General features: G+C 45.9%; 1 protein-coding gene across 1 annotated transcript; it reads left to right on the top strand.

The window, feature by feature from the left end:
* Positions 1-2292: 2292 nt before the first annotated feature.
* HEXB (hexosaminidase subunit beta) lies at positions 2293-25600 on the top strand. The gene is made up of 14 exons (XM_038765520.1): positions 2293-2612; positions 9222-9370; positions 13052-13117; positions 16082-16128; positions 16417-16527; positions 17067-17168; positions 18638-18767; positions 19287-19467; positions 20261-20347; positions 20870-20942; positions 21930-22104; positions 23860-23950; positions 24501-24605; positions 25402-25600. The coding sequence occupies exons 1-14, from the start codon at positions 2320-2322 to the stop codon at positions 25463-25465; spliced, it is 1674 nt and encodes a 557-aa protein (XP_038621448.1). The 5' UTR covers positions 2293-2319; the 3' UTR covers positions 25466-25600.

The raw sequence follows: 25600 nt of genomic DNA, 5'->3' as shown, positions 1-25600 counted from the left end.
GCAGTGAGGGGGGTCCCTGCCGGCGGCCGCATAGTCAATCAATCAATCAATCAATCGTATTTATTGAGCGCTTACTGTGTGCAGAGCACTGTACTAAGCGCTTGGGAAGTCCAAGTTGGCAACATACAGAGACGGTCCCTACCCAACAGTGGGCTCACAGTCTAGAACAGGGAGACAGAGAACAAAACCAAACATACTAACAAAATAAAATAAACAGAATAGGTATGTACAAGTAAAATAAATAAATAAATAACTAGAGTAATAAATATGCACAAACATATATACAGGTGCTGTAGGGAAGGGAAGGAGACAAGTTACAAGTTGGCAACATATAGAGACGGTCCCTACCCAACAGTGGGCTCACAGTCTAGAAGGGGGAGACCGACAACAAAACCAAACATACTAATAAAATAAATAGAATAGATATGTACAAGTAAAATAGAGTAATAAATATGTACAAACATATATACATATATACAGGTGCTGTGGGGAAGGGAAGGAGGTAAGATGCGGGGGATGGAGAGGGAGACGAGGGGGACAGGAATCAATCAATCAATCGTATTTATTGAGCGCTTACTGTGTGCAGAGCACTGTACTAAGCGCTTGGGATGTACAAGCTGGCAACATATAGAGACAGTCCCTACCCGACAGTGGGCTCACAGTCTAGAAGGGGGAGACAGAGAACAAAACCAAACATACTAACAAAATAAAATAAATAGAATAGATATGTACAAGTAAAATAGAGTAATAAATCTGTACAAACATATATACAGGTGCTGTGGGGAAGGGAAGGAGGTGAGATGGGGGGATGGAGAGGGGGGCGAGGGGGAGAGGAAGGAAGGGGCTCAGTGTGGGAAGGCCTCCTGGAGGAGGTGAGTACTCAGTAGGGCCCTGAAGGGACGAAGAGAGCGAGCTTGGCGGATGGGCTGAGGGAGGGTATTCCAGGCCGGGGGGAGGACGTGGGCCGGGGGTCGATGGCGGGACAGTCGCAGTGAGGGGGGGGGGGGTCCCGGCGGGCGTCCGCGCAGTCGCAGTGAAGGGGTCCCTGCCGGCGGCCGCATAGTGGCAGCGAGGGGCGGGCGTCCGCGCAGTCGCAGTGAGGGGGGACGGACCCCTCCGGCGGCCGCATAGTGGCAGTGAGGGGCGGGCGTCCGCGCAGTCGCAGTGAAGGGGGGGTGCCCTGCCGGCGGCCGCATAGTGGCAGTGGGGGGCGGGCGTCCGCGGAGTCGCAGTGGGGGGGGGGGGGCGTCCCGGCGGGCGTCCGCGCAGTCGCAGTGAGGGGGTCCCTGCCGGCGGCCGCATAGTGGCAGTGAGGGGCGGGCGTCCGCGCAGTTGCAGAGAGGGGGTCCCGGCGGGCGTCCGCGCAGTCGCAGGGAGGGGGTCCCTGCCGGCGGCCGCATAGTGGCAGCGAGGGGCGGGCGTCCGCGCAGTCGCAGTGAGGGGGGACGGTCCCTGCCGGCGGCCGCATAGTGGCAGTGAGGGGCGGGCGTCCGCGCAGTCGCAGTGAGGGGGGACGGTCCCTGCCGGCGGCCGCATAGTGGCAGCGAGGGGCGGGCGGCCGCCCAGTGGCAGTGAGGGGGTCCCTGACGGCGGCCGCATAGTGGCAGTGAGGGGCGGGCGTCCGCGCAGTCGCAGTGAGGGGGGGGTGCCCTGCCGGCGGCCGCATAGTGGCAGTGGGGGGCGGGCGTCCGCGAAGTCGCAGTGAGGGGGGGGGGGTGTCCCGGCGGGCGTCCGCGCAGTCGCAGTGAGGGGGTCCCTGCCGGCGGCCGCATAGTGGCAGTGAGGGGCGGGCGTCCGCGCAGTCGCAGAGAGGGGGTCCCGGCGGGCGTCCGCGCAGTCGCAGTGAGGGGGTCCCTGCCGGCGGCCGCATAGAGGCAGCGAGGGGCGGGCGTCCGCGCAGTCGCAGTGAGGGGGGACGGTCCCTGCCGGCGGCCGCATAGTGGCAGTGAGGGGCGGGCGTCCGCGCAGTCGCAGTGAGGGGGTCCCTGCCGGCGGCCGCATAGTGGCAGTGAGGGGCGGGCGTCCGCGCAGTCGCAGTGAGGGGGGACGGTCCCTGCCGGCGGCCGCATAGTGGCAGTGAGGGGCGGGCGTCCGCGCAGTCGCAGTGAAGGGGGGGTGCCCTGCCGGCGGCCGCATAGTGGCAGTGGGGGGCGGGCGTCCGCGCAGTCGCAATGAGGGTGTCCCTGCCGGCGTCCGCATAGTGGCAGTGGGGGGCGGGCGTCCGCGCAGTCGCAGTGAGGGGGGGGGGTCCCGACGGGCGGCCGCGCAGTGGCAGTGAGGGGGGGGGGGGTCCCTGCGGGCGGCCGCGCAGTGGCGGGGATGGGGTCCCGGCGGGCGGCCGGGCGGCTGGTCGGGGTGGTCGTGCTGCTGGCGCTGAGGGGGTGGCCCGCCTCCTCTTCCTCCTCGTCCTCCTTTTCTTCGTCCTCGTCCTCCCCTTCGTCCTCCTCCTCGTCCTCCTCCCCGTCCTCCTCGCCGGCGCTATGGCCGCTGCCGCTGTGGGCGCGGCTGTCCCCTCAGCTCCTGCGCCTGGCCCCCGGCAGCTTCCACATCGACCACGGGCCCGGCTCGGCCGCGGGACCCCGGTGCTCCCTCCTGCAGGACGCCTTCCGACGGTGAGACGCCCGCACGCACACACACACACACACACACACACACACACACACCCTACTCATAAACAATCAATCAATCCTATTTACTGATCGCTTACTGCGTGCAGAGCACTGTCAGCCGTTCAATCGGCCCTATTTACGGTGTGCTCAGCACTGCACTGAGCGCTCGGACGCTACAGTTCCTCCCCAACGACGGGCTCACAAAACAGGTGTCGGTAGCATTCAACAACCCCATCACCTTGTAACCTTCCCAGCGCTTAGAACAGTAATAATAATAATAATAATGACAATTATTAATAGCTTACTCTGTGCAAAGCACTGTTCTAAGCGCTGGGGAGGTTACAAGGTGATCAGGTTGGCCCACAGGGGGGCTCACGGTCTTCATCCCCGTTTTACAGATGAGGTAACTGAGGCCCAGAGAAGTGACCTGCCCAAAGTCGCACTGCTCGGAGCGCTCGGACACTACAATTCCTCCCCAACAACGGGCTCACAGTCTAGAAGGGGGAGACAGACAACAAAACAGACAGGTGTCAGTAGCATTCAGCAACCCAATCACCTTGTAACCTTCCCAGTGCTTAGAACAGTAATAATAATAATGGTATAATATAGTAATAATGGCATTTATTAATAGCTTACTATGTGCAAAGCACTGTTGTAAGCGCTGGGGAGGTGACAAGGTGATCAGGTTGCCCCATGGTGGGCTCACGGTCTTCATCCCCGTTTTACAGATGAGGTCACTGAGGCCCAGAGAAGTGAAGTGACTTGCCCAAAGTCGCACAGCACTAAGCTCTCGGACAGTACAATTTTTAGACTGTGAGCCCACTGTTGGGTAGGGACTGTCTCTATATGTTGCCAACTTGTACTTCCCAAGCGCTTAGTACAGTGCTCTGCACACAGTAAGCACTCAGTAAATACGATCGATGGATTGATTGAATTCCTCCCCAACAACGGGCTCACAGTCTAGAAGGGGGAGACAGACAACAAAACAGACAGGTGTCAGTAGCATTCAGCAACCTGATCACCTCATAACCTTCCCAGCGCTTAGAACAGTAATAATAATAATAATGATGATGGTATAATATTATAATAATGGCATTTATTAATAGCTTACTCTGTGCAAGGCACTGTTCTAAGCGCTGGGGAGGTTACAAGGTGATCAGGTTGCCCCACGGGGGGCTCACGGTCTTCATCCCCGTTTTACAGATGAGGGAAGTGAGGCCCAGAGAAGAGAAGTGACTTGCCCAAAGTCACACAGCACTAAGTGCTCGGACAGTACAATTCCTCCCCAACAACGGGCTCACAGTCTAGAAGGGGGAGACAGACAACAAAACAGACAGGTGTCAGTAGCATTCAACAACCCAATCACCCTGTAACCTTCCCAGCGCTTAGAACAGTAATAATAATAATAATGATGATGGTGTGATATAATAATAATGGCATTTATTAATAGCTTACTATGTGCAAAGCACGGTTCTAAGCGCTGGGGAGGTTACAAGGTGATCAGGTTGTCCCACGGGGGGCTCCACAGTCTTCATCCCCGTTTTACAGATGAGGGAAGTGAGGCCCAGAGAAGTGAAGTGACCTGCCCAAAGTCGCACAGCACTGAGCGCTCGGACAGTACAATTCCTCCCCAACAACGGGCTCACAGTCTAGAAGGGGGAGACAGACAACAAAACAAATAGACAGGTGTCAGTAGCATTCAGCAACCCGATCACCTTGTAACCTTCCCAGCGCTTAAAACAGTAATAATAATAATGATATAATATAATAATAATGACGTATTAATAGCTTACTATGTGCAAAGCACTGTTCTAAGCGCTGGGGAGGTTACAAGGTGATCAGGTTGTCCCACGGGGGGCTCATGGTCTTCATCCCCGTTTTACAGATGAGGTAACAGAGGCCCAGAGAAGTGAAGTGACTTGCCCAAAATCATACAGCTGACAATTGGCGGAGCCGGGATTTGAACCCATGACCTCTGACTCCAAAGCCCGTGTTCTTTCCACTGAGCCACACTGCTTCTCTATTTACGGGCTCACAGTCTAGAAGGGGGAGACAGACAACAAAACAAATAGGTGTCAGTAGCATTCAGTCAACAACCTGATCACCTTGAAACCTTCCCAGCGTTTAGAACAGTGCTTTGCACATAGCGCTTAATAAAAGCCCGCTGTTGGGTAGGGACCGTCTCTATATGTTGCCAACTTGTACTTCCCAAGCGCTTAGTCCAGTGCTGTGCACACAGTAAGCGCTCAATAAATATGATTGAATGAATAAATATCATTATTATTTATTGAGCACTTGCTGTGTACAGAGCACTGCACTAAGCGCTTGGACAGTACAATTCATCAACAGGTAGGGACGGTCCCTCCCCAACAACGGGCTCACAGTCTAGAAGGGGGAAACAGACAACAAAACAAATAGGTGTCAATAGCATTCATTCATTCATTCAACAACCTGATCACCTTGTAACCTTCCCGGCTCTTAGAACAGTGCTTTGCACATAGTAAGCGCTTAATAAATGTCATTATCGTTATTATTTATTGAGCGCTTAATGTGTGCAGAGCACTGGACTAAGCGCTTGGGAAGTACAAATCGGCATTGTACAGAGACGGTCCCTCCCCAACAACGGGCTCCCAGTCTAGAAGGGAGAGGCAGACAACAACACAAAACAAGTAGACAGGTGTCAATAGCATTCATTCATTCATTCAATCTTATTTATTGAGCGCTTACTGTGTGCAGAGCACTGGACTAAGCGCTTGGGAAGTACAAGTCGGAAACAGATGGAGACGGTCCCTACCCGAAGACGGGCTCCCAGTCTAGAAGGGAGAGGCAGACAACAAAACAAAACAAGTAGACAGGTGTCAATAGCATTCATTCATTCGATCGTATTTATTGAGCACTTACTGTGTGCAGAGCACTGAACTAAGCGCTTGGGAAGTACAAGTCGGCAACAGAAAGAGACGGTCCCTACCCAAAGACGGGCTCACAGTCAAGAAGGGAGAGGCAGACAACAACACAAACTAGGAGACGGATGTCAGTACTATCAGAATAAATAGAATTATAGCTATATGCACATTCATTCATTCAATCGTATTTATTGAGTGCTTACTGTGTGCAGAGCGCTGTACACTTGGGAAGTACAAGTTGGCAACATAGAGACGGTCCCTACCCGACAGTGGGCTGATAGTCTAGAAGGGGGAGACAGACAACAAAACAAAACATGTAGACAGGTGTCAAAATCGTCAGAACAAATGGAATTATAGCTATATGCACATCATTAACAAAATAAATAGAATAGTAAATATGTACAAGTAAAATAGAGGGATAAATCTGTACAAATATATACAAGTGCTGTGGGGAGGGGAAGGAGGTAGGACACAGTCCCTGTCCCTCGTGGGGCTCGTCGTCTCGAGCCCCATTTTACAGATGAGGTCACCGAGGCCCAGAGAAATGAAGTGACTTGCCCAAGATCATGCAGCAGACAGGTGGCAGAGGTTGGATTAGAACCCGTGACCTTCAGACTCCTGGGCCTGTGCTCTATCCACTGTGCCACGCTGCTTCCTGGGTTTTGGGAACTCTCCCCTACATGCTTTTCGGGCACATAGTAAGCACTTAAATGCTGTAAAAATTGTTCTGTGCAGTAATTGTGGTTTTTGTTAAGCACTTACTATGGGCTGATCACTGTTCCAGTAACTGGGGTAGATACAAGGTAATCAGGCACAATATAATGGGGCTCACAGTCTTAAGTAGGAGGAAGACCAGGTAGTTTATCCCCGTTTTGTAGGTGAGGAAACTGAGGCACAGAGAAGTTGAATGAATTTCTCTAGGCCAAATAGCACACAAGTGGCAGAGCCAGGATCAGAGCCCAGGTCCTCTTTCCAGTAGAGGAAGCACTAGTAAATACCATGGACGGACTGCAGCCAGAGGCCCTCTTGGCTCAGCTCCCTTGCCAGAGAAGTACTATAGGACTAAGGGCCCAGCCTGGCAGGGACTCAATAAAGCACCCCAGGTGAGGAAGGAAATGTGAGATGTTCAAAACTCAAACGGGTGGGGTTTTTTGCATTCTTTTTTACCCGTTAAATTTGGAAATGCTGAAAGTATTTCAGGTGTTTCCTCATCTTGCTTCTGCAGCTTTGCGCCCCCTCTTTTCCACAGAAGAACCTGATGATGGCCACACTTCTTGGTAGGAAAGAGGAATTGTTACAGTGCGCAGCCCAGTTATGTAATCAGAAGTTGGGAATGCAGGCTGTGTGCATCTGACTGGTAGGGCCATCTTCCAGTTCGGAGGTCAGAAAGAGGCACCGTTGGCCTGGCTGTAGGGCTTAGGACATCGCCCAGATCAAGTTTTCAGGACGTGGCTGTTCTGTCAGCTTCCCAACTTTTGCCCATCAGGAGTGGAAAAACTCAGGGTGCCGTCTGCAGTAGTCCCCTTTTTCTTTTTTAATTTTCCCAGTCTGTAGGGAGCAGCAGGTGGTGAGAACCCTGTGGGTGGCTACTTAAAGTGGGTACTGGTGTGACAGAAAGATTCCCCAGATATCCATTGTGATTTCCTCTCTGGAAATCTCATACATACCCCAGCACCACCAAAAAACACATGATGGGCCACTGGTATTTCGCTATTAAACCACTGGTTCAGAGTATTTGATTTCAGTGTGGGGCAGCAGAAGCCATTTCCGAACCATGCTGGCCCTAGATGAAACTAAGAAGCAGCTTAACCTACTGGAAAGAGCACAGGCCTGGGACTCTGCCACTTACCTGCTTTGTGACTCTGGACAAGTCACTTGTGCTCCAGCTGTAGTTTCGGCTTTTATAGATTTGTATAACTTGGGCGGCTCTTCCCTTTGCTCCAGGTCCTCTGTGGTGGAACACTTCAAAAGCTCTTTTGAGAAATTGGGATGAGAATAGGTAAAATTCATTAACATAATTACTGATAAACCACTTTATAATCCTTATTATAAGCAAAGGATATAACATGGGCATTTGAAGCCCAAAAAGGTTGAAATATTTTTACTGTTAATTTTGGAAGGCTATAAATTGAATTCTTAGAGAAGTAGTCATATTTCAGTGGCTAAAGGTTTGTACAAATGTTGAACAACGAACTAAACCCTTATCTCACAGACTCCAACATTTGACTTAAATAAGGTTTTGGGTGTTGTTTTTTGGTTTTGGTTTTTTTTTTTTTGAAGACCTAAAGGAGTATGAAAGAGCTGACATGGCTTATTGATTTCCCAGGGACTGCCTGGGACCAGACTCCATAAAACCGTAATTGCTAATTCTTGCAATTTTGGTGGATTTATTCAGCCCTCAGTATATCCCTGTATACTGTTTAATAAGTCAAAAAGGTCTCTTTATGGAGGAGGTTTCTGCTAAATGCATCATGTGGCTAAAAAAAAATCAAATTGAGGAAGTAGGTTGGTGTATTTGCTAGTCTTTCTACTGCGGAAGTTGTTGTAATACATATGAAATATTGGAATCCGTAACGTCTAGAAATTCACTGCTTAAGGGGCATTAGACTCTTAGATTCCTCAGAAATAGTTTTGAGAAGCAGCGTGACTTACTGAATAGAGCACGGGCCTAGGAATCAGAAGATCATGAGTTCTGATCTCCGCTCCACCGCTCATCTGCTGTGTGACCTTGGGCAAGTCAGTTCACTTCTTTGTGCCTCAGTTATCTCATCTGTAAAGTGGGGATTGAAGGATTGAGATTGTGAGCCCCACATAAGGACTGTGTCCAACTCAATTTGCTTGTATCCCCTCCGAGTGCTTAATATAGTGCCTGGCACATAGTAAATGCATAATACCATCATTAGAGTTGGCTTTGGCATCATGGTTGTGCAGCTTGGATGTCTGGAATATTAGCTGGTGCACCTGGTATGTCCAGTAAGACTCTTTTCCTCTTTCAAATAAGTACTCTTTCAGAAAAAACAGATCTCTGACTAGAAAGTTCCAGTTTTGGTGTGAGTTGTAAAATGGCCAAACTGAGTCAGTTCTGAGATGATTAAAAAACACGGGGTGCAATGAGTTATGCAGGCAGTGACCTTGAGTCTTGGCCTGTAATCTTAGACCGGTAGTGTTTCCAGCTTTTATAGCCTGTGCATTCAGAGAGTCATCAAGTGTTTTAGCACCCACAGGGTGCAGCTCCTGGCACATTCTAAAAGTTCTGAAGAGGTAAATACAAAACATACCTCTGATTGTATGTTGAGTATCTCCAATTACATGAAGATATTATTAATAATGTTATAAAGCGTGTGTTAATGGCGCCATGCTCTTAAGCGCAGGTCTGCATGTATATCTAAAACCTAAAGAGCAATTAAACCCACTCCTGTTGTATTTCAAAAGACTTAGATTGTAAGCTCTGTATCTGGTCATGTACCCCAAGGCCTAGTGTAGTGTACTGTAACCCTCTTATCACTTGTCTCCTGTCCTCCTGTTTTTCTGTAGCCTTATTGTTTGGGTTTGCATGGGAATTTGTTTTCTTAGCTTATTGCTGAGGGTAAGGGAGCAGGGGTTATATCAAGGAGCCAGGGTGGAGTGAGTGGAAACTCCTGAAGGTTAAAGCAGATCTTATCGGCAAGGTTGTTTTAACACTGATTGTTCGACTTAATTTCTTATATAGATATTACGAGTATATCTTTGGATATTCCAAGTGGCGACATGGTCCTCCAAGATTTTTTGCTGGAACCGAGTTACAGCAACTTCTTGTCACAATTACCTCACCAGTTTCAGAGTGTGATGCTTATCCTAACAGTACTTCCGATGAATCCTGTGAGTATCGGTCAATGAATGCTATTTATTGAGCGCTTACTGTATGCCAGAGTACTGTACTAAATGCTTGGGAGAGTACAGTAGAATAGAGTTGGTAGACAAGTTCCCTGCCCACAGCGTCCTGAATAGTGACAGTTTTGTTGGGAGCTGCTACTGGAGAGCCAAGTATGTGGTTGCCAAGTAAAATAGCATGAAAAGCGCTGTGGCCCAACAAGACTGATAGGCCCTGACTGACTGGTTTCCCTTCTGATGTACACAGAAAGATGCCTGAGGAGAGCTGAGTGAATTTAGGGGGGAAATACGTGACCAGTTTACCAGCCATGTATTCCAAGAATGAGTGATGTAACTAGGGCACTTCAGATAAAGTAAGTTTTAAGGAACTGTTTGAAAGAGAATATCAGATTGACTGTAGAGGAGAGGTTGTCCAAGTGGCAGGTTGCAAGGGATTGATGAAAATGTCCATGGACATGGAAAAGAACAAATGAGGACCAAGGAAGACGCGGCAAAAAAATAGGGGAGATCCTAGAAGGTAAAAATAAGAAAGAAATATTGGGAGAAGGATACTGTACACTAAATGGGGTCTATGGGAATGGTTTACTTGGGAAGCAGTGTGGCATGGTAGAAAGTACATGGACCTGGGTTCTAATTCCAGTTCCTCCAAAAGCCTGCTGTTTGACCATGGACAAATCACTTAATTTCGGTGCCTCAAATTTCTCATCCATAAAATGAGCGTTCAATACCTTTTCTCTCTCCCCCATCCACTGGCAGTCCCATCATCATCAATTGTATTTATTTAGTGCTTACTATGTGCAGAGCACTGTACTAAGCGCTTGGGAAGTACAAATTGGTAACAAATAGAGACAGTCCCTACCCGACAGTGGGCTCACAGTCTAAAAGGGGGAGACAGAGAACAAAACCAAACATACTAACAAAATAAAATAGAATAGATATGTACAAATAAAATAAATAGAGTAAAAAATATGTACAAACATATATACATATATACAGGTGCTGTGGGGAAGGGAAGGAGGTAAAATGGGGGGGATGGAGAGGGGGACGAGGGGGAGAGGAAGGAAGGGGCTCAGTCTGGGAAGGCCAAGGACTGTGTCTGACCTGATTATCTTATCTCTATCCCAACCCTTAGTACAATGCTGAGCACACAGTAAGTGCTTAACAAATACCATTATTATTTTCAATCAATACTAATAAAGCTTTACCAACCAATTTCTGTAAGGGATGGAATATTTGAGCATTCTCAAGCACACAGGTGTCAGCTGCTCTTTTCAACCTTCTGTTTCAGGTTGTTTCTCTTGAGACTGTTCTAAATCTTTGGGGAGGAATTTGGGCAATATTTTGCAATAGCAATATGATTCTAGTCGTGCTGATAACTGTCTCTTCTGGGAACTAGTATTTGTGAGGAGTGTTGACCTCTTAGCTGAAGATACTGGGGGTCATTAAGATAACAGGGAGTCTTTGAATTCAGTTGTTCTTTAAACTCAAGGAGGCTGAGGAGATTGAGCAACTGGTTTAACTTGGTAGTTGATGTATAAACTGTCTTGATCATTCTGAAGTTAAACTTATCTGAAATTTTCTGATTTGAAAAATAATTGATTTTCAAAAGAATTACAAAATTGAGACTCCTGGGGACATTATAATTTTTTAAATCCACCTGTATGATCATACAATTTTCACTTCAAGATGTCTTCCATAAGGCTATTCCCTTGATTTTAAAAAAATTTGCAAAATCAGAACCGCTTTTTTTTTTAACTTGCTAAAAGCATGATAGCTTCAAAATATGCTCTGGGCTAGTATGTGTTTACTAGGTTGAAATTAATTGGGCTAATTTTGTGATACTTAAGGAGAGTGTGATTTCAGATTATATTAGAACAGACCCAAAGCCCAAATCACTCCCATTAGAGGCAAGACAAATTGAGGGTAGTGATAACTAGAATAGCTAACTGGATTCAGGGTGATGGTTAAGGACTTATTAGACACAAAGGTGGAGAGTTCTTACCACTTGTCATTTCTCTGGCATTTAAAGAATTTTCAGTAAACTTCAGTTCAGTAATCTTCAATTCCAAATGACTGAACAATTATCCCGCTCTTACCTTGAGCTGGAGATAATGATAGTTGTATTTATGTGTGAGTAAACATTACTTTACCCTGGGCTATCATACAGTTTGTTATTGCAAAGATAGGTGGGGAATGATTACTTGACCAGTGAATCTCCTATAGCAATCTAATCTACCAGCTGGTAATATTGTACCATCTTCAGATAGGAATGCCATCATTATACACGTGAAATTAGAAAAACAAAATTTGCTTACCTTTCTTTCCCTCTGCCCACCTCAGCAGCCGCCTAGGGAAAGTGTGGGGTTTGCTTGGTAGTCAGGTCCCCAGTGATTCCAGAATAGGAAGCCAGTTGTGGAGGAATCCATGCAGATCAGGGTGAGCAGCTTCAGCCCAGTGCAGAACATTTGAGAAGCATTGTGGCCTCCTGGAAAGAGTGCGGGTTTGAATCCCAGCTCCTCCACTTGACTGCTGTGTGACCTTGGGTGAGTCATTTAACTTCACTGTGCCTGTATCTACTCCAGTGTTTAGTACAGGGCCTGGCACATAGTAAGCATTTACCAAATACCATTAAAAAAAAGGTTTAGAAGCAGCTGTGCATGTAGGCCGAGGATACTGGGAATGGTTGCTCTGTGGTCCTTGCTGCTTGGAGGGGAACCGGGATACTCAGCAAAGCCCCCTGAGGACCAGTAAAGGAAAGCCAAACTGGAGCTACTCCCTCTCAGTCTCACCAGGTCTGGCCTGGACTTTACAAACCCAGGCAGTCCTGTTTACGGTGACCTTTCAAGGCAGGGAAATGGGCAGCAAGCACCGCTCCCACTCCAGAGATGCAGAGATAATCTAGCCTTGTGGGCTTCTTGGGGAGGAAAATAGGAGCAGGGCTTAACGAAATTGAGCAGGTGTATTAGTCTCTTCTTTTAGGAGCCACCTACTGCTAATGGTAAGGGTGAGCGTGTCCCCCAGTCACTCGTTCTCCATTATTCCTTGTGCCACCCCCTATCCATACCCCATTTGGTTTTAAGAGCCAGGGGTAGGAACTGAGAATCGGTCTTACCTTCCCCGGATACACGGACCATCTGAGTGTCACGCCCAGAGCTAACGCCGCTCCTGCTCCGATATTCAGCTTCAGAAAAAGTAGTCCAGAGTCCTAGGCCAGCCAGGAAAAGGCACCTCCACTTGTGCTGTGGAAAACAGCCTTTACAATTACTAATGAAGGATATGAGCCCCATATTAAAACTGTTGGCGCTTCCAGCCTTTATAGTCGTAACAATATTTATAAAGCACGTATTCTATGTAAAGCACTGTCCTAAGTGCTGGGAAAGAGTACATGGGAGGGAATTAGACCTAGGAATCTTTGTGTAACCAATGCAGAGATTTTCCTGCTCCCCTCTAGCTTACCAGTATAATTCCCATTTCCTCCCCGCCTTTCCCTTAGCATTAGGCTAAGGAAACAAATTCACGTGACAACCTAATATTAAGGCAACCGAAAAGACTAATGACAGTAGAATTTTGTAGACACGGTTCTAAGGATATCATCAATTTTTAAGAAAATTTGATAAAACTTTTTTTCATGGAACAGTTAACAAGCTATACATTATGTCTTCTAAACAGATCAGTTAGTTGTGACAGAGCCTGTGGCTAAGCTGGAAGCCAAGAAGGTATGGGGGGCTTTAAGAGGTAAGTAAGCGTCTCAGAACACATCTTGAAACTAGTACTAATCATTTATGTACTTAGCAGCCAAGATTTCCCCCAGTTGAGAAGAAAGGTTGATTTTCATAATGTTGAGTCTACTCTGGCATTCAGCTTGCTGGTTCATATATTAAGGGACAGCAAAATCAAAACAAAGCTTTATGAAGGGATTTCCAGAGACTTGAGGGAAGGCCAAAAGCTAAAACTTATTCTTTTGTTTTTGTGGTGTTTTTTTTTAATGGGTTCCTCTGATACTTTAGTTCCCTACTTCCATTTCCTTAGATGTGATCCTTAAGATAGTCTCATATAAGAAGGTCTGGTTTAAGTAAATCAACAGATGTGAGCATTTAAGGGGCAAAATACCCTGGTTTTTGGCCTCTAAAGAATTGAGGGAGCCAGCCTGCCAAGTTTGACTCCATGTTTTCTCTACTTGGATCAGGTCAAGCCTCAAGCATCCATTTAGCCAACTATATTTCTGGAGGAGAGGTTCTGTACACTCTCAGTTACCTGGTTGCAGTGAGCCCACTGTTGGGTAGGGACTGTCTCTATATGTTGCCAGCTTGTACTTCCCAAGCGCTTAGTACAGTGCTCTGCACACAGTAAGCGCTCAATAAATACGATTGATGATGATGATGATGATGACTAGGTAGATTTGGGGTATTCTCCCGAATACTCAGCAGCTCATTCTGTCTTCCGTCCTCTCCTCCTACCCAAGATCCAGTAGGCCATGACCCCATCCTGAATAAAGCCTGAGTTTCCCAAGTATTGCTCCAACTTGTGTATCAACAGTTTTTACTCACCATATTGTAGACAGGGACTTGACCCTCCAAAGAGCTGCTAAGGGAAGAGAGACATTAAAAAGCCCAGGCTAATGGGTAATTAGCCCAGGCTAGAGCCTGGCATGCTCTGGTTTTGGGTGTGAGGTCAGACTGAGGCACTTCTGGGAATGACTGAACGCTTCTGCACATGTACAGGTATTCCATGGCTTCTGGCCCTTTGGTTCCCAGCTTCTCCTGGAAGCAGTCATTGTACTCAGCTGCCTCCCGTCAGAGATGAGGCCTGAGCCTGCGATCACTTCGGCCTAGAATCACTTACCCTCAGCCTGCTTCAGACTTGGGTGTTCTGGCCAGACCAGGCCCGATCAAAATAGCTCAGGCAGGAACTTTCCAACTCCTCTGGGGCTCTGGCTTGACCTTGTCCTTAGGGAAATTCTGTGAAGTACCAGAGCTCCCGGAAGGGGCTTACGCATGTCCTAATCTGAGGGAGCTCAAGAAAGGAGTTGCAGTTAGTGACAGGAGTTTCAAGAGAGGCCTGGAGAATAATAATAATAATAATGTTGGTATTTGTTAAGCGCTTACTATGTGCAAAGCACTGTTCTAAGCGCTGGGGTAGGTACAAGGTAATCAGGTTGTCCCACGAGGGGCTCACAGTCTTTATCCCCATTTTACAGGTGAGGGAACTGAGGCCCAGAGAAGTGAAGTGACTTGCCCAATGTCACACAGCTGGCAAGTGGTGGAGCCGGGATTTGAACCCACGACCTCTGACTCCAAAGCCCGTGCTCTTTCCACTGAGCCACGCTGCTTGGGCGTGGGGTGGACTTCTGGGTTTTCCATTTTAAAGTTGACTCCCGGATGGAGTAGTTGAGGAGCTTGGGAATTGCCCAGGAAGTAGGGGAAGCAGCTGTGGGAACGCGGGCCGATGGGTTACCCCTCCCCTAAAATATTGTTATCGTTGCTTTCCTTCTGTTAGGGCAAATCATCTAACGGGACCGGAGAATCCGGGGCCCTTGCCCACCCTGGTTTTGGCTCTGCCTCGGGGGGGAAGAAGAAAGAGCTAGAACGGGTTGGGATCTTCAAAATCCTCATTGATCTTTGGCGTTTATAAATAAAGCCCATACTTTGCTCTGCTAAACCATTCCTCCTTACTTTACAATTCCCTCCCCGCCTCCTCACTTTGTGCTGCTCAATTCCAAGGCACATCTTTGTTTTCTTCTGGAAATTAGCCATTCCATTTTAAATTACTTAGGCAATAGGCAGATGGTGGGCTTTAAGGACTGGGCCGCCGGCCAGTTGATAAATACTGGTCTCATCTCACAGACTGTTCCAAAGCTTCAGTGATTGGATCCTGCTGGCTCTTGCCCCTGGAAAACCAATCCAGATCAGTAGAGCACTGCACTAAGTTCATGGATAACCAAGACTCTGTCCCTGTCCTTGAAGACCTTATGATCTAATGTGCTGCTTTAAAAAAACAAGGGAGGGGGTTATTTTCCACCAAAAAGGGGGAAGGCTAGACCTTTGGAAAAACAATATTGCTGTGATAAGTATGTCTTATTAATAGTAAATTCTGTGAATGTAATACTTCTAAGTTTGGCCTTTCTTTATTAGCAGTGGTAGTCAAGCATCTTTAAGCCTTTTTTAAGACATTCCGTCTTAAGTTCAAGTAATTTTTTGAATTTCTTGGAACATTTGGTGGCCATATTTTTCTTAATTTTTGAATTACAATTTAGACAGGAAGCAGCGTGGCTTAGTGGAAAGAGGACATGGGTTCTAGTCCCGGCTCCGCCACTTGTCTGCTGTCTGCTTACCTTGGGCAAGCCGCTTAACTTCTCTGTGCCTCTGTTACCTCCTCTGTAAAATGGAGATTAAAACTGTGAGCCCCACACGTGTCAACCTGATTATCTTGTACCTACTCCAGCGCTTAGAACAGTGCTCAGCCCATAGTAAGTGCTTAACAAATACCATAATAATAACAATAATAATAAGACAGCATCTCAGATTAGGACTGGAAGAAGTGTTAGAAGAAACCCCATGCAGGATGTGAACATATATACACATATATAAAGATATTTGAACTGTTTATGCATTGCCTGGTCATGGGCTAATTTTTACAGACAGAAAAGGTTTTCTGAATCTCGGGATGTATTTTCTGGGCTAATTACTTTAATTGTCTTAGGTTTGGAGACCTTCAGCCAGTTAGTCTATGAAGATGACTATGGAACTGTGAGTATAATCATTAACCAAAAATGATGAGTAGTGACTGTATAGCTCTTGGGGAGGATGAGTTCCTTACTGGATTTTCCTTTCTAAGATGCTCAGATATTGATGTTTGTCTTGTGGTTTCAGTTTTTTCCCAACATTGCTCTTAAGTTGGTAACTGTGAAAGTCTGCGCCTATACTTAAGTTGTGTGGGTGTCTAGGGGAGCTTGGGCACAGCATGATCTTCATTTGTTTCATTTCACAACAACTTTGAACAAAAATCCTAATTCTGAACCCCGTTCTTATTCATAGTTTGTCATCAACAAGTCCGAGATTACTGACTCTCCAAGGTTTTCTCACAGAGGAATTTTACTTGATACATCAAGACATTATCTGCCAGTGAATGCAATCCTTACAAATTTGGTAGGTGGTTATTCTATTACCTTGCCCTATCTGTTTAGTAGCCACGGGTTTTTAAGATCAACCCAAGAATTTCAGTATGTAGCATTTTGAAAAGTTCCCAGCTTGGCTTCACATGATGAGACTGCAAGCTTGTTACGGTGAGGGAACATGTCTGCTAATTCTGTTGTATTGTACACTCCCAAGCACTTTAGTACAGTGATCTGTACATAGTAAGCACTCAATAAATACTATTGACTTATTCACATCCTACTTTTTCTTAGTGGGGATCATTTCCTCTCACTAGCCACATTACATGCCCGCATTAATTCTTTTAACTTGGATCTATCAATCAGTGGTTTTTTTTGAGCACTTACCGAATGCAGACCACTGTATTAAGCACTTGGGAGAGTACAGCGTAGTTTGTTGGACGTGTCCATTTCTCTTGGCCCCGGGCGGGTGGGAAGAGAACATTCTTCAGCATAGGAAGCAACTCTCAGAGCAGTTTTAGTCTGTGGCTAAGGACATCACTGTAAAACTAAGCACGGTCTTCTCTCTTCCAGGATGCCATGGCTTTTAACAAGTTCAACGTTCTGCACTGGCACATAGTTGATGACCATTCTTTCCCTTATCAGAGTGTCACTTTCCCAGAGTTAAGCAACCAGGTGAGTGGTAGCGAATGGCAGCATAGAGCGGCTTTTCTTGGGAGTACGGAGCCCGCAGTTTTTTTTGTCTTGCCTTTAGAATTGATTTTAATTTGAAGAAAAAGTTTGGAGACTGCATTTTTTGAGTTGAAAGCCACTTTAGATATTTATTTTGCCGTTTGCTTTAAAATAGAAAAAAAATATGACCACTGAAATAGTTTTGTGGCACATGATAGTAATAATTTCACATCCTATCACTAAGGTGGCTTGAAAAGCAGCCTTGCATTATGGCTCAGAGGTTACCTATCAAGGGTAGAGGTGAGAAATCCCCTTCAAAATGCCTGTCCTCTTATAATAATAGTGATATTTAAGTGCTTACGATGTGCCAAGCATTGTTCTAAGGGCTGAGATAGATACAAGACAATCAAGCCAGAACAGTCCCTGTCCCACACAGGTCTCTCAGTTTAAGTAGGAAGGAGATCTGTTATTTAATTCCCATTTTAGAGACGAGGACACTGAAGCACAGAGAAGTTAACTGACTTGTCCAAGGTCACACAGCAGGCAGGTGGCAGAGCTGGGATCAGAACCCAAGGCTTCTGATTTCCCTTTTCACCAGGCCTTGCTGCTTCCCCTTACCCTGCAATTTTGGCATAAGTGCTGCTCCAGTTAAGCTTAAAGGCTGACTGTTTCCCCCTGGCCCTTAAGTTAGCAGAACCCCTAACCTTGGAGCCACGTATAAGAGCACTGTGGCATGCTTTTCCCACTGCCTTTGATATATCGGGGGTCCTAAAGTCAGTTCTCGAAGGAACTTTCATCTCTGGTGGTGTATTGTACCTTTGCTTAGCATGGCCTACGGAATAACTTTGCCCACATTCGAAGCATCAGGCTTGCGAAGCCAACTAGCTTGAATGTCTAAGATTTCACTATTTAAGCTAATGCTTCATGATCTGGTGAGATGGGGCAGCCACAGTGCCTTGTAGCCCAAAGCTGGCCGCCTGATACATAAGTAAATGAAATGAACAAAAACAAGGTAATTGCCAACTCTTTTTAACATGGGAGACTCAAATCCTTTCTTTCACTTTGCTTGTTGTATAGTGAGTGAGGGTGAACTAGCAACATTACAGAGATTCTGAAAATGGACAGATATTTCAGTCAAACTGGGAGTGACCAAGCTGCAGTGAAGCTTATCTAGAAGAGACAGTGAACCAATGACTTGTCAAGAGCCCAAAGAATGGCTATTTCATCATATTGGTAGGTGTGGCATAGAAGAAGTTTTTTTCTTTTAGCTATAGAAGACTGCATGTTTGTTACCTTTTTTTTTTTAAAAAAAAAAAAAGCCGTTTTCAATCCTGTATGTAAACCATTGAAAAGATGTCACCTAGTCAGTGTCTGTCATGCTCCTAAGCTACAACAAATTGGACAGTTCACCACCCGTTAAGTCGACATCTTGCGCTTTTTGTATTTTTAACTTTATAAATCTGCTGTGACAGGGCTCCTATTCTCACTTCCACGTCTACACTCCGACCGACGTCCGTCTGGTGATTGAGTACGCTCGCTTACGGGGGATTCGAGTCATCCCAGAGTTTGACACTCCAGGACATACGGAGTCATGGGGGAAAGGTAAGAAGCCAGTCACACAGTCCACCCTAGAAGTCATTGCAGGCTGTGGCATTCTGGGATTTTCTGATTTCTCCATGGTTTTAGCAGAGGACTTGAGAGAGGAGGCGAGTCATCTGATGGTGAACGTCCTGGACTAATCAGTTTCTTCTAATCCTGCCCTAACTCTGGCTCTTCACCTGGAAAGGGGGCCAGTGCTTCTGCCACCCACCATTTTACCACCCTTTCTGGGCCCTCCCAGACCTTACCTCTGGTCTCAAAGTTGCTCTCCCCTCCCAGCTCTCTCCTGTCTGCCCATCTCTGCCTAGTGAGCATTTAAGGCCAGGAGACGGCCAAAGCAGCAGCAGCAACATCTGCCTGTCAAAGCCACACCTGAGGGTGGCCCCGGGGTCTATTGCCCCCGTTAATCCTCAGTAAGAATGAAACCCCTCCTTAGGATGGCTTCACTTATTCAATCTGTGCACACCAAGACAGGTGAAAAGGACGGAAACCACCTCAACATATCTTCATTCTTTCTTACAGGCCAAAAAGACCTCCTTACACCTTGTTACAGCGGAGCCCAGAAGAGTGGCACTTTTGGACCAGTAAACCCAATTCTAAACACCACCTACAACTTCATGTCTGACTTCTTCAAAGAAGTTAGCAGACTGTTTCCAGACAACTACATTCATTTGGGGGGAGATGAAGTTGACTTCACTTGTTGGTATGACCATCCTTAAAAATAAACCACTGGTGGGTTTCCGTACTACTTGAAGCAGTTATAGGTGAGAAGGAACATTAAGGGTCTTGAATTGAAAGGGTTCTGCACAAGGGTTTGGACTAAATGCTGCAGATACTTTCACCCCAATTGCAGAAAGTCATCCGAAGAAGAATATGCATTCTGATACTGAAAAGTGGGAGGCATGTTAAGAAACAGAAGTCTAAGTGTAAGGAAAAAAAGGTTCCAATTTTATAGAGAGAACTATTTCAAAGAAAGCTTTGTAAAAAAATTTTTAGAATCACTAATTTGTTTCCCATGATCTTCCTGAAAATCTGATTTGGGGAGTAGATAAGCAACATGGCCTAGTAGATAGAGCGTGGGCTTTGTAGTCAGAAAGGACCTGGGTTCTTAATCTCAGCTCCACCGCTTGCCTGCTCTGTAACATTGTATAAGTCTCTGTGCCTCAGTTACCTCATCTGTAGAAAAAAGGATTAATTCTCTGAGACACTATGTGGGACATGGACTGTTTCCAACCTAATTCGCTTGTATCTACCCCCGCACATAGTACAGTTGCCTGGCACATAGTAAGTGCTTAACAAAAACCATTGGGGGAATGGGGTAGGGTGAACTATCTTCTTGGTTCCCATTCTCTACAAATTCCTCAGTGTTAAGGGCTTTAGGCAAGGAATCCCCTGTCACTGTTTAAACTGCTTAAATAAACTAGTGGTGAGGTAGATGTGGGAGAATGGGGCTTCTTAAAATATGGGACCAGGCTCAATTTACTGTTTCTCTTTAGGAAATCAAACCCAGATGTGACGAAGTTCATGAAGGAAAAAGGCTTTGACAAAAACTATAATAAATTGGAGTCTTACTATATTCAAAAGTAAGTGACTGTCTATCTCGGTTTTGCTGTCAAAATTGGACATTTTTGGGAATTGGGAAGAAAGTATCTTTCCAGAAGAGCCTACCTTTTGCTTTCTCTAGATCAAGGGTCTGATGACTTAATCCCTCTGGTTGTAATTAGAGAGAACTTTGTAACATTTAAGTAAAGATTTACACCCATTCTGAGTTACCTTAATGATGGAAGAAAGGTGCACCCTTGGCTTCTGGCTCCCTGCCTGGATTTCTGGCTGCCCAGAGTTTATACTTTAGACTTGACATGCCCAGTCACCAACTTCCAGAGCAGAATATCTGGCTCAAGGTTGCCACATTCAGAGCTGTTCCATATGAACGCTCAGCTCGACTAAGGTTGCTGCCCTTCTTATCCCTGAAGAGGGGAAATAAATATATCTTTAGTTGGAAAGGGAAATGACCAAATCATTCCTGATTTATGCATGGCTTCAGTGTATCACTTAAATCAGCACAATCCCAAATCCCTTTTATGACTCAATCTTTTTAACTTCAGGCTCTTGGACATTGTTGCATCTGAAAAGAAAGGCTACCTAGTCTGGCAGGAGGTTTTTGATAACGAAGTGAAGGTATGGTCTGCAAGAGTTAACCAAGGTGCTAGTTCGTTCTCCCTCACCCCTTGAAGGCTATGGGGTGAAAGATCCTTGCTGATTTAGCAGGGTCCACACCAACCCTGGGAGTTACCAACTGAGGCAGAAGGATTCGCACAGGCATGGCTGGATGAGATCCCCCCCCCCCCACCCGCCCAGGAAAACCCCCAAGAAGTGGCTTCTAGCTTTCCAAAATAATCTGCGGAAAAATATTCTCCTCCTCGTTGAGTTGGTGGTCCTGCTTCTCCTTTGGTGTGACCCCTTTCTGGGCCCTGTCCAAGCAACTCAGTGCTGTCAATTCATTCATTCAGTCATATTTATTGAGTGCTTACTTTGTGCAGAGCACTGTACTAAGCGTTTGGGAAGTACAAGTCGGCAACATATAGAGACGGTCAATGGTAAAGCCAGCCTTTTTACCCCATGTGTCATGGGCACCAATAAAGTTGCAGTGGTTTCTCTCCTCCCTCAGATTATCTGTGCCCAGATTTCTAGACTGTGATCCCACTGTTGGGTAGGGACTGTCTCTATATGTTGCCAACTTGTACTTCCCAAGCACTTAGTACAGTGCTCTGCACACAGTAAGCGCTCAATAAATAAGATTGATTGATTGATTTGTGCACAGATTATCTGACTGATGACTTGACACCTGTCCACATGTTTTGTTTTGTTGTCTGTCTCCCCCTTCTAGACTGTGAGCCCGTTGTTGGGTAGGAACCGTCTCTATATGTTGCCAACTTGTACTTCCCAAGCGCTTAGTACAGTGCTCTGCATACAGTAAATGCTCAATAAATACGATTGAACGAATGAATGACTGGTAATACCACATTCTCTAATTCTGGGAATGAGAGAGGGGATGCCTAGTTCCAAGCATGGCTGAATTCAGTTCGTCTTCACGCGTGCATGACTAGATTCCAACTCTGTTGTAGACGGTTGTAACGCTGACATATGGGTATATAATCTTTCTAGCTTAAGCCAGACACGATCGTTGAAGTGTGGATAGAGTCTAATTATGCTCAAGAACTACAGGACGTTACAGCGGCTGGGTTCACGACCATCCTGGCTGCCCCTTGGTACCTGGATTACATTAGTTACGGGCAGGACTGGAAGAAATACTACAGTGTTGAACCTCTAAAATTTTCTGGTAAGTTAAAACAGCTGTATGTGGCTCTGCTTTCTACCTTGTGTGCACGTCTCATTTTTAGTTTATAAACACTCATTCCTTAAGTGGTCTTATTGTCATTGGTGCTTGATAACGAACACTGAAGGGAACCATAAATCTGCCGGTTTTTGATAGGGACCATAGCCGCTACTGTCTGTGCGTTATATGTAGCGCTCTGGTCACCCCCAGTTGGGGAACGCTATCTACTCAATCCATACCGCTTACTTCTTTCCCTTCCTCAATCCCTCTGCGTGTCAACTTCACAAAAACCAGGAAGTCTGAATGGAAAACAGTGGATTTCTACTCCTCTTATAATTTTAGATGGGGCAAATGTCTAAAATGTAGCCTCTTTGCAGTTCTTAAAATACTGTATTATCTCCTAGTGCAGTGCCTGGACTACCATAAGCAAATACTATTGATTGAGTGACACTTATGGACCCAATGAGCTTCAAGAGCAAGGGTAGTTAATTGTCAAATCCCATTAATTCCCTGAGACAGTATGGCCATAACTTCTCAGCTCCTGTATAGCTAGGTATTTGAGATGTTGCTTCAAGAACAGATACAGGCATACCCATAGGCTCGCCTGTTATATTTAGATATGTTCCAGGTCCCCTGGAAAAATAACACTAAGGTTTTTCATGCTGTATTAGGTAACATTAAACACTAGCTAAACCTGTAACGAGTACCACAACTTAATTTAAAGCACATTCTTAGGGAATCATGTCTACCAGCTCTGTGATCTGCACAAAGTAAGCACTCAATATCATTGTTTGATAGTTTTCGGTACCAGGAGTAAAGGAAAGATGATCAGATCAGATGTTCTCTTGTTCTACATGGTATTCACCTTCAGAGAGTTTGAGAAGTAGGCATTTTGTCCTCATTTTATAAATGAGGAAACTGTGGACCAGGGACTGCTCTAGTTAATGGCAGAGCTGGGGTTAGAAATCAGCTCTCCTGCTTCCCAGTTCCAGGCTTTTTCCACTATGCTGCACACCTGGCTTAATTCACTGTGGTTGGGGTTTTTCAACTTTATGGTAAAATTTTTTGTCCAACTTAGCTTGCTTCAAGGCATTTTATGAAGAAAATCTAACTCCTTCCAAATTCCTTGTGGGGGCAAGGAAAACGTCTATACTTTCTAAGCACTTGGTACTTATTGTGTTAAATTCCATTATAGTGCCTGCATACCTTTGAACACGAGGAATGTTTTTTAAGTTCACCTGCTTCCTATTTATTGAGCGCTTACTATGTGCAGAACACTGTATGGGTGCAAGACTTTTTAGAAGTAGGAATAATAGCATTTCACCGTCTGCGTAATCCATTTCTAAATTGTTTCCTCCCCCGTTCTGCCATTTCTTTGGTTACCTGCTTAGTAGTGGCTGAAGGCCTTTGAAAATCTGGTACATACTGGGAAGAGCCTCCTCCCTTGCTTACCCAGACTTTCCCTTAATGCTTTCAGTGAAGTCAAAACATCAGCAATTAAAGTACAGGTTGTATTTTGCAATGCCTTTAAGCTCGGGTACACCTGAAGTCCTGAAAGTTCTGTGGAATATTTTGAATAAGCAGTTTAAGGGGATGTTATAAGGAAAACGATGGTTGCCGGCAGCAATCTCATTTCATAAACACAGGAAAGACGAAAATTGTCCCAAAAGCCCACAGTTCTTCTCTAGCACTTCCCAGAACTCCCTGCCTCGGACAACACTTCTGTAACTGCACATTGTTCTCTTTCTTTTTACACAGGGACCGAAGAGCAAAAAAAGCTCGTAATAGGTGGAGAAGCTTGCCTGTGGGGGGAATTTGTGGATGCAACCAATCTCACTCCGAGGCTCTGGTATGAGACTTCTTGACAGCCAATTTCATTTCTAACCTTTAACTTAAATGCCAATAACGTTTGTAAAATTTCCTGTCAGAAGCATACGATTCAAAATTAAGGGAGCGGGAGGGTGCTTGGCTAGCAAAATGCCATTCAGTGCCATGAACTAGACCAAAAACAATCCATCCGGGTTCATCGCTTTAGTTGCTGAATTGTTCTGGGCAGGTCTCTCCACCCCTCCATCAAGGCTTCCCCCTCAAGGGGTAGCACCTTATCTCATTTTTTGATTATGAAAAAGGGTCTTGGTCCATATGAGCAGGCTAGTTGACACTGCTGTCCCAAATCCCTGCCCCACACAAATATGAGCCAGCCTCAAATTTCCTCCCATAACGCTGTCAGGAAAATACTCAGGCAAGATAGAAACTTGAGCCCTTCCTATACACCCCATCCCTGTATATGGTGGGATGGGGGGAGAAACGATCACAATAGTCCCCTGGGGACCAGTAACTGGACAATGCCTGCTGCCTCTTGAGCTAATTGATTGATTGATTGATGATTTACTTGGCAGGCCCCGAGCAAGTGCGGTAGGGGAGAGGCTGTGGAGTAGCAAAGATGTCAGAAACCAAGATGATGCATACAGGAGGCTGACTCAGCACCGCTGTCGCATGCTCAGGTAAGGAAGACTCTTGTATTTGAGTTTCTAGAGTAGCTTTTTCAATTTGAGCTGAACCAACTGAATCAGCTATTTATCCGTGGTGAAACTTCAGTAGGTCACTGTGCGACATCTAGATTCTTTTTTTAAAGGACCATTCAAACTCCTCTTGTTTAATCTGACAAATAGGGTTCACCATTCATCCTACTAGTTTGAATATTATATACATTGGAGTCAAAGGTCATGTGTTTAAATCCCTGCTCTGCCACTTGTCAGCTGTGTGACTCTGGGCAAGTCACTTAATAATAATAATAATAATAATAATAATGGCATTTGTTAAGCGCTTACTATGTGCAAAGCACTGTTCTAAGCGCTGGGGGGATAATGGCATTTATTAAGCGCTTACTATGTGCAAAGCACTGTTGTAAGCGCTGGGGAGGTTACAAGGTGATCAGGTTGTCCCACGGGGGTTTCACAGTTTTAATCCCCATTTTACAGATGAGGTAACTGAGGCACAGAGAAGTCAAGTGACTTGCCCAAAGTCACACAGCTGACAATTGGCAGAGCTGGGATTTGAACCCATGACCTCTGACTCCAAAGCCCGGGCTCTCTTCCACTGAGCCACGCTTGCAAGTGCATCTTTGTGCCTCAATTACCTCATCTGTAAAATGGGGATTAAGACTGTGTGCCCCTTGTGGGACAACCTGACCAACTTGTATCCACCCCAGCGCTTAGAACAGTGCTTTGCACATAGTAAGCGCTTAATAAATGCCATTATTATTATTATTTTAAAAGTTCTTTTCCTTTTGGTTTTCAGGCGTGGAATAGCAGCAGAACCACTGTTTGTTGGCTATTGTGAACACGAAGCCAGCTTTCACTGAGTACTGCTGGCTCATATGATCTGCCTGCAAGAGAACAAGGAGCAAGACAGCCACAATGATATTTGTACTTTGATCAGTGTAAATGAAAGTTTTCCAATTATGCATTCTTTGAAATAAAGTTCACACAGAGATTTA

The sequence above is a fragment of the Tachyglossus aculeatus genome, chromosome 23 (genome assembly GCF_015852505.1).
Source record: "Tachyglossus aculeatus isolate mTacAcu1 chromosome 23, mTacAcu1.pri, whole genome shotgun sequence".
NCBI classification, from domain to species: Eukaryota; Metazoa; Chordata; class Mammalia; order Monotremata; family Tachyglossidae; genus Tachyglossus; species Tachyglossus aculeatus.
The sequence above is the reverse complement of the archived record's forward strand: the minus strand, read 5'-3'. Positions and strand labels throughout refer to the sequence as shown.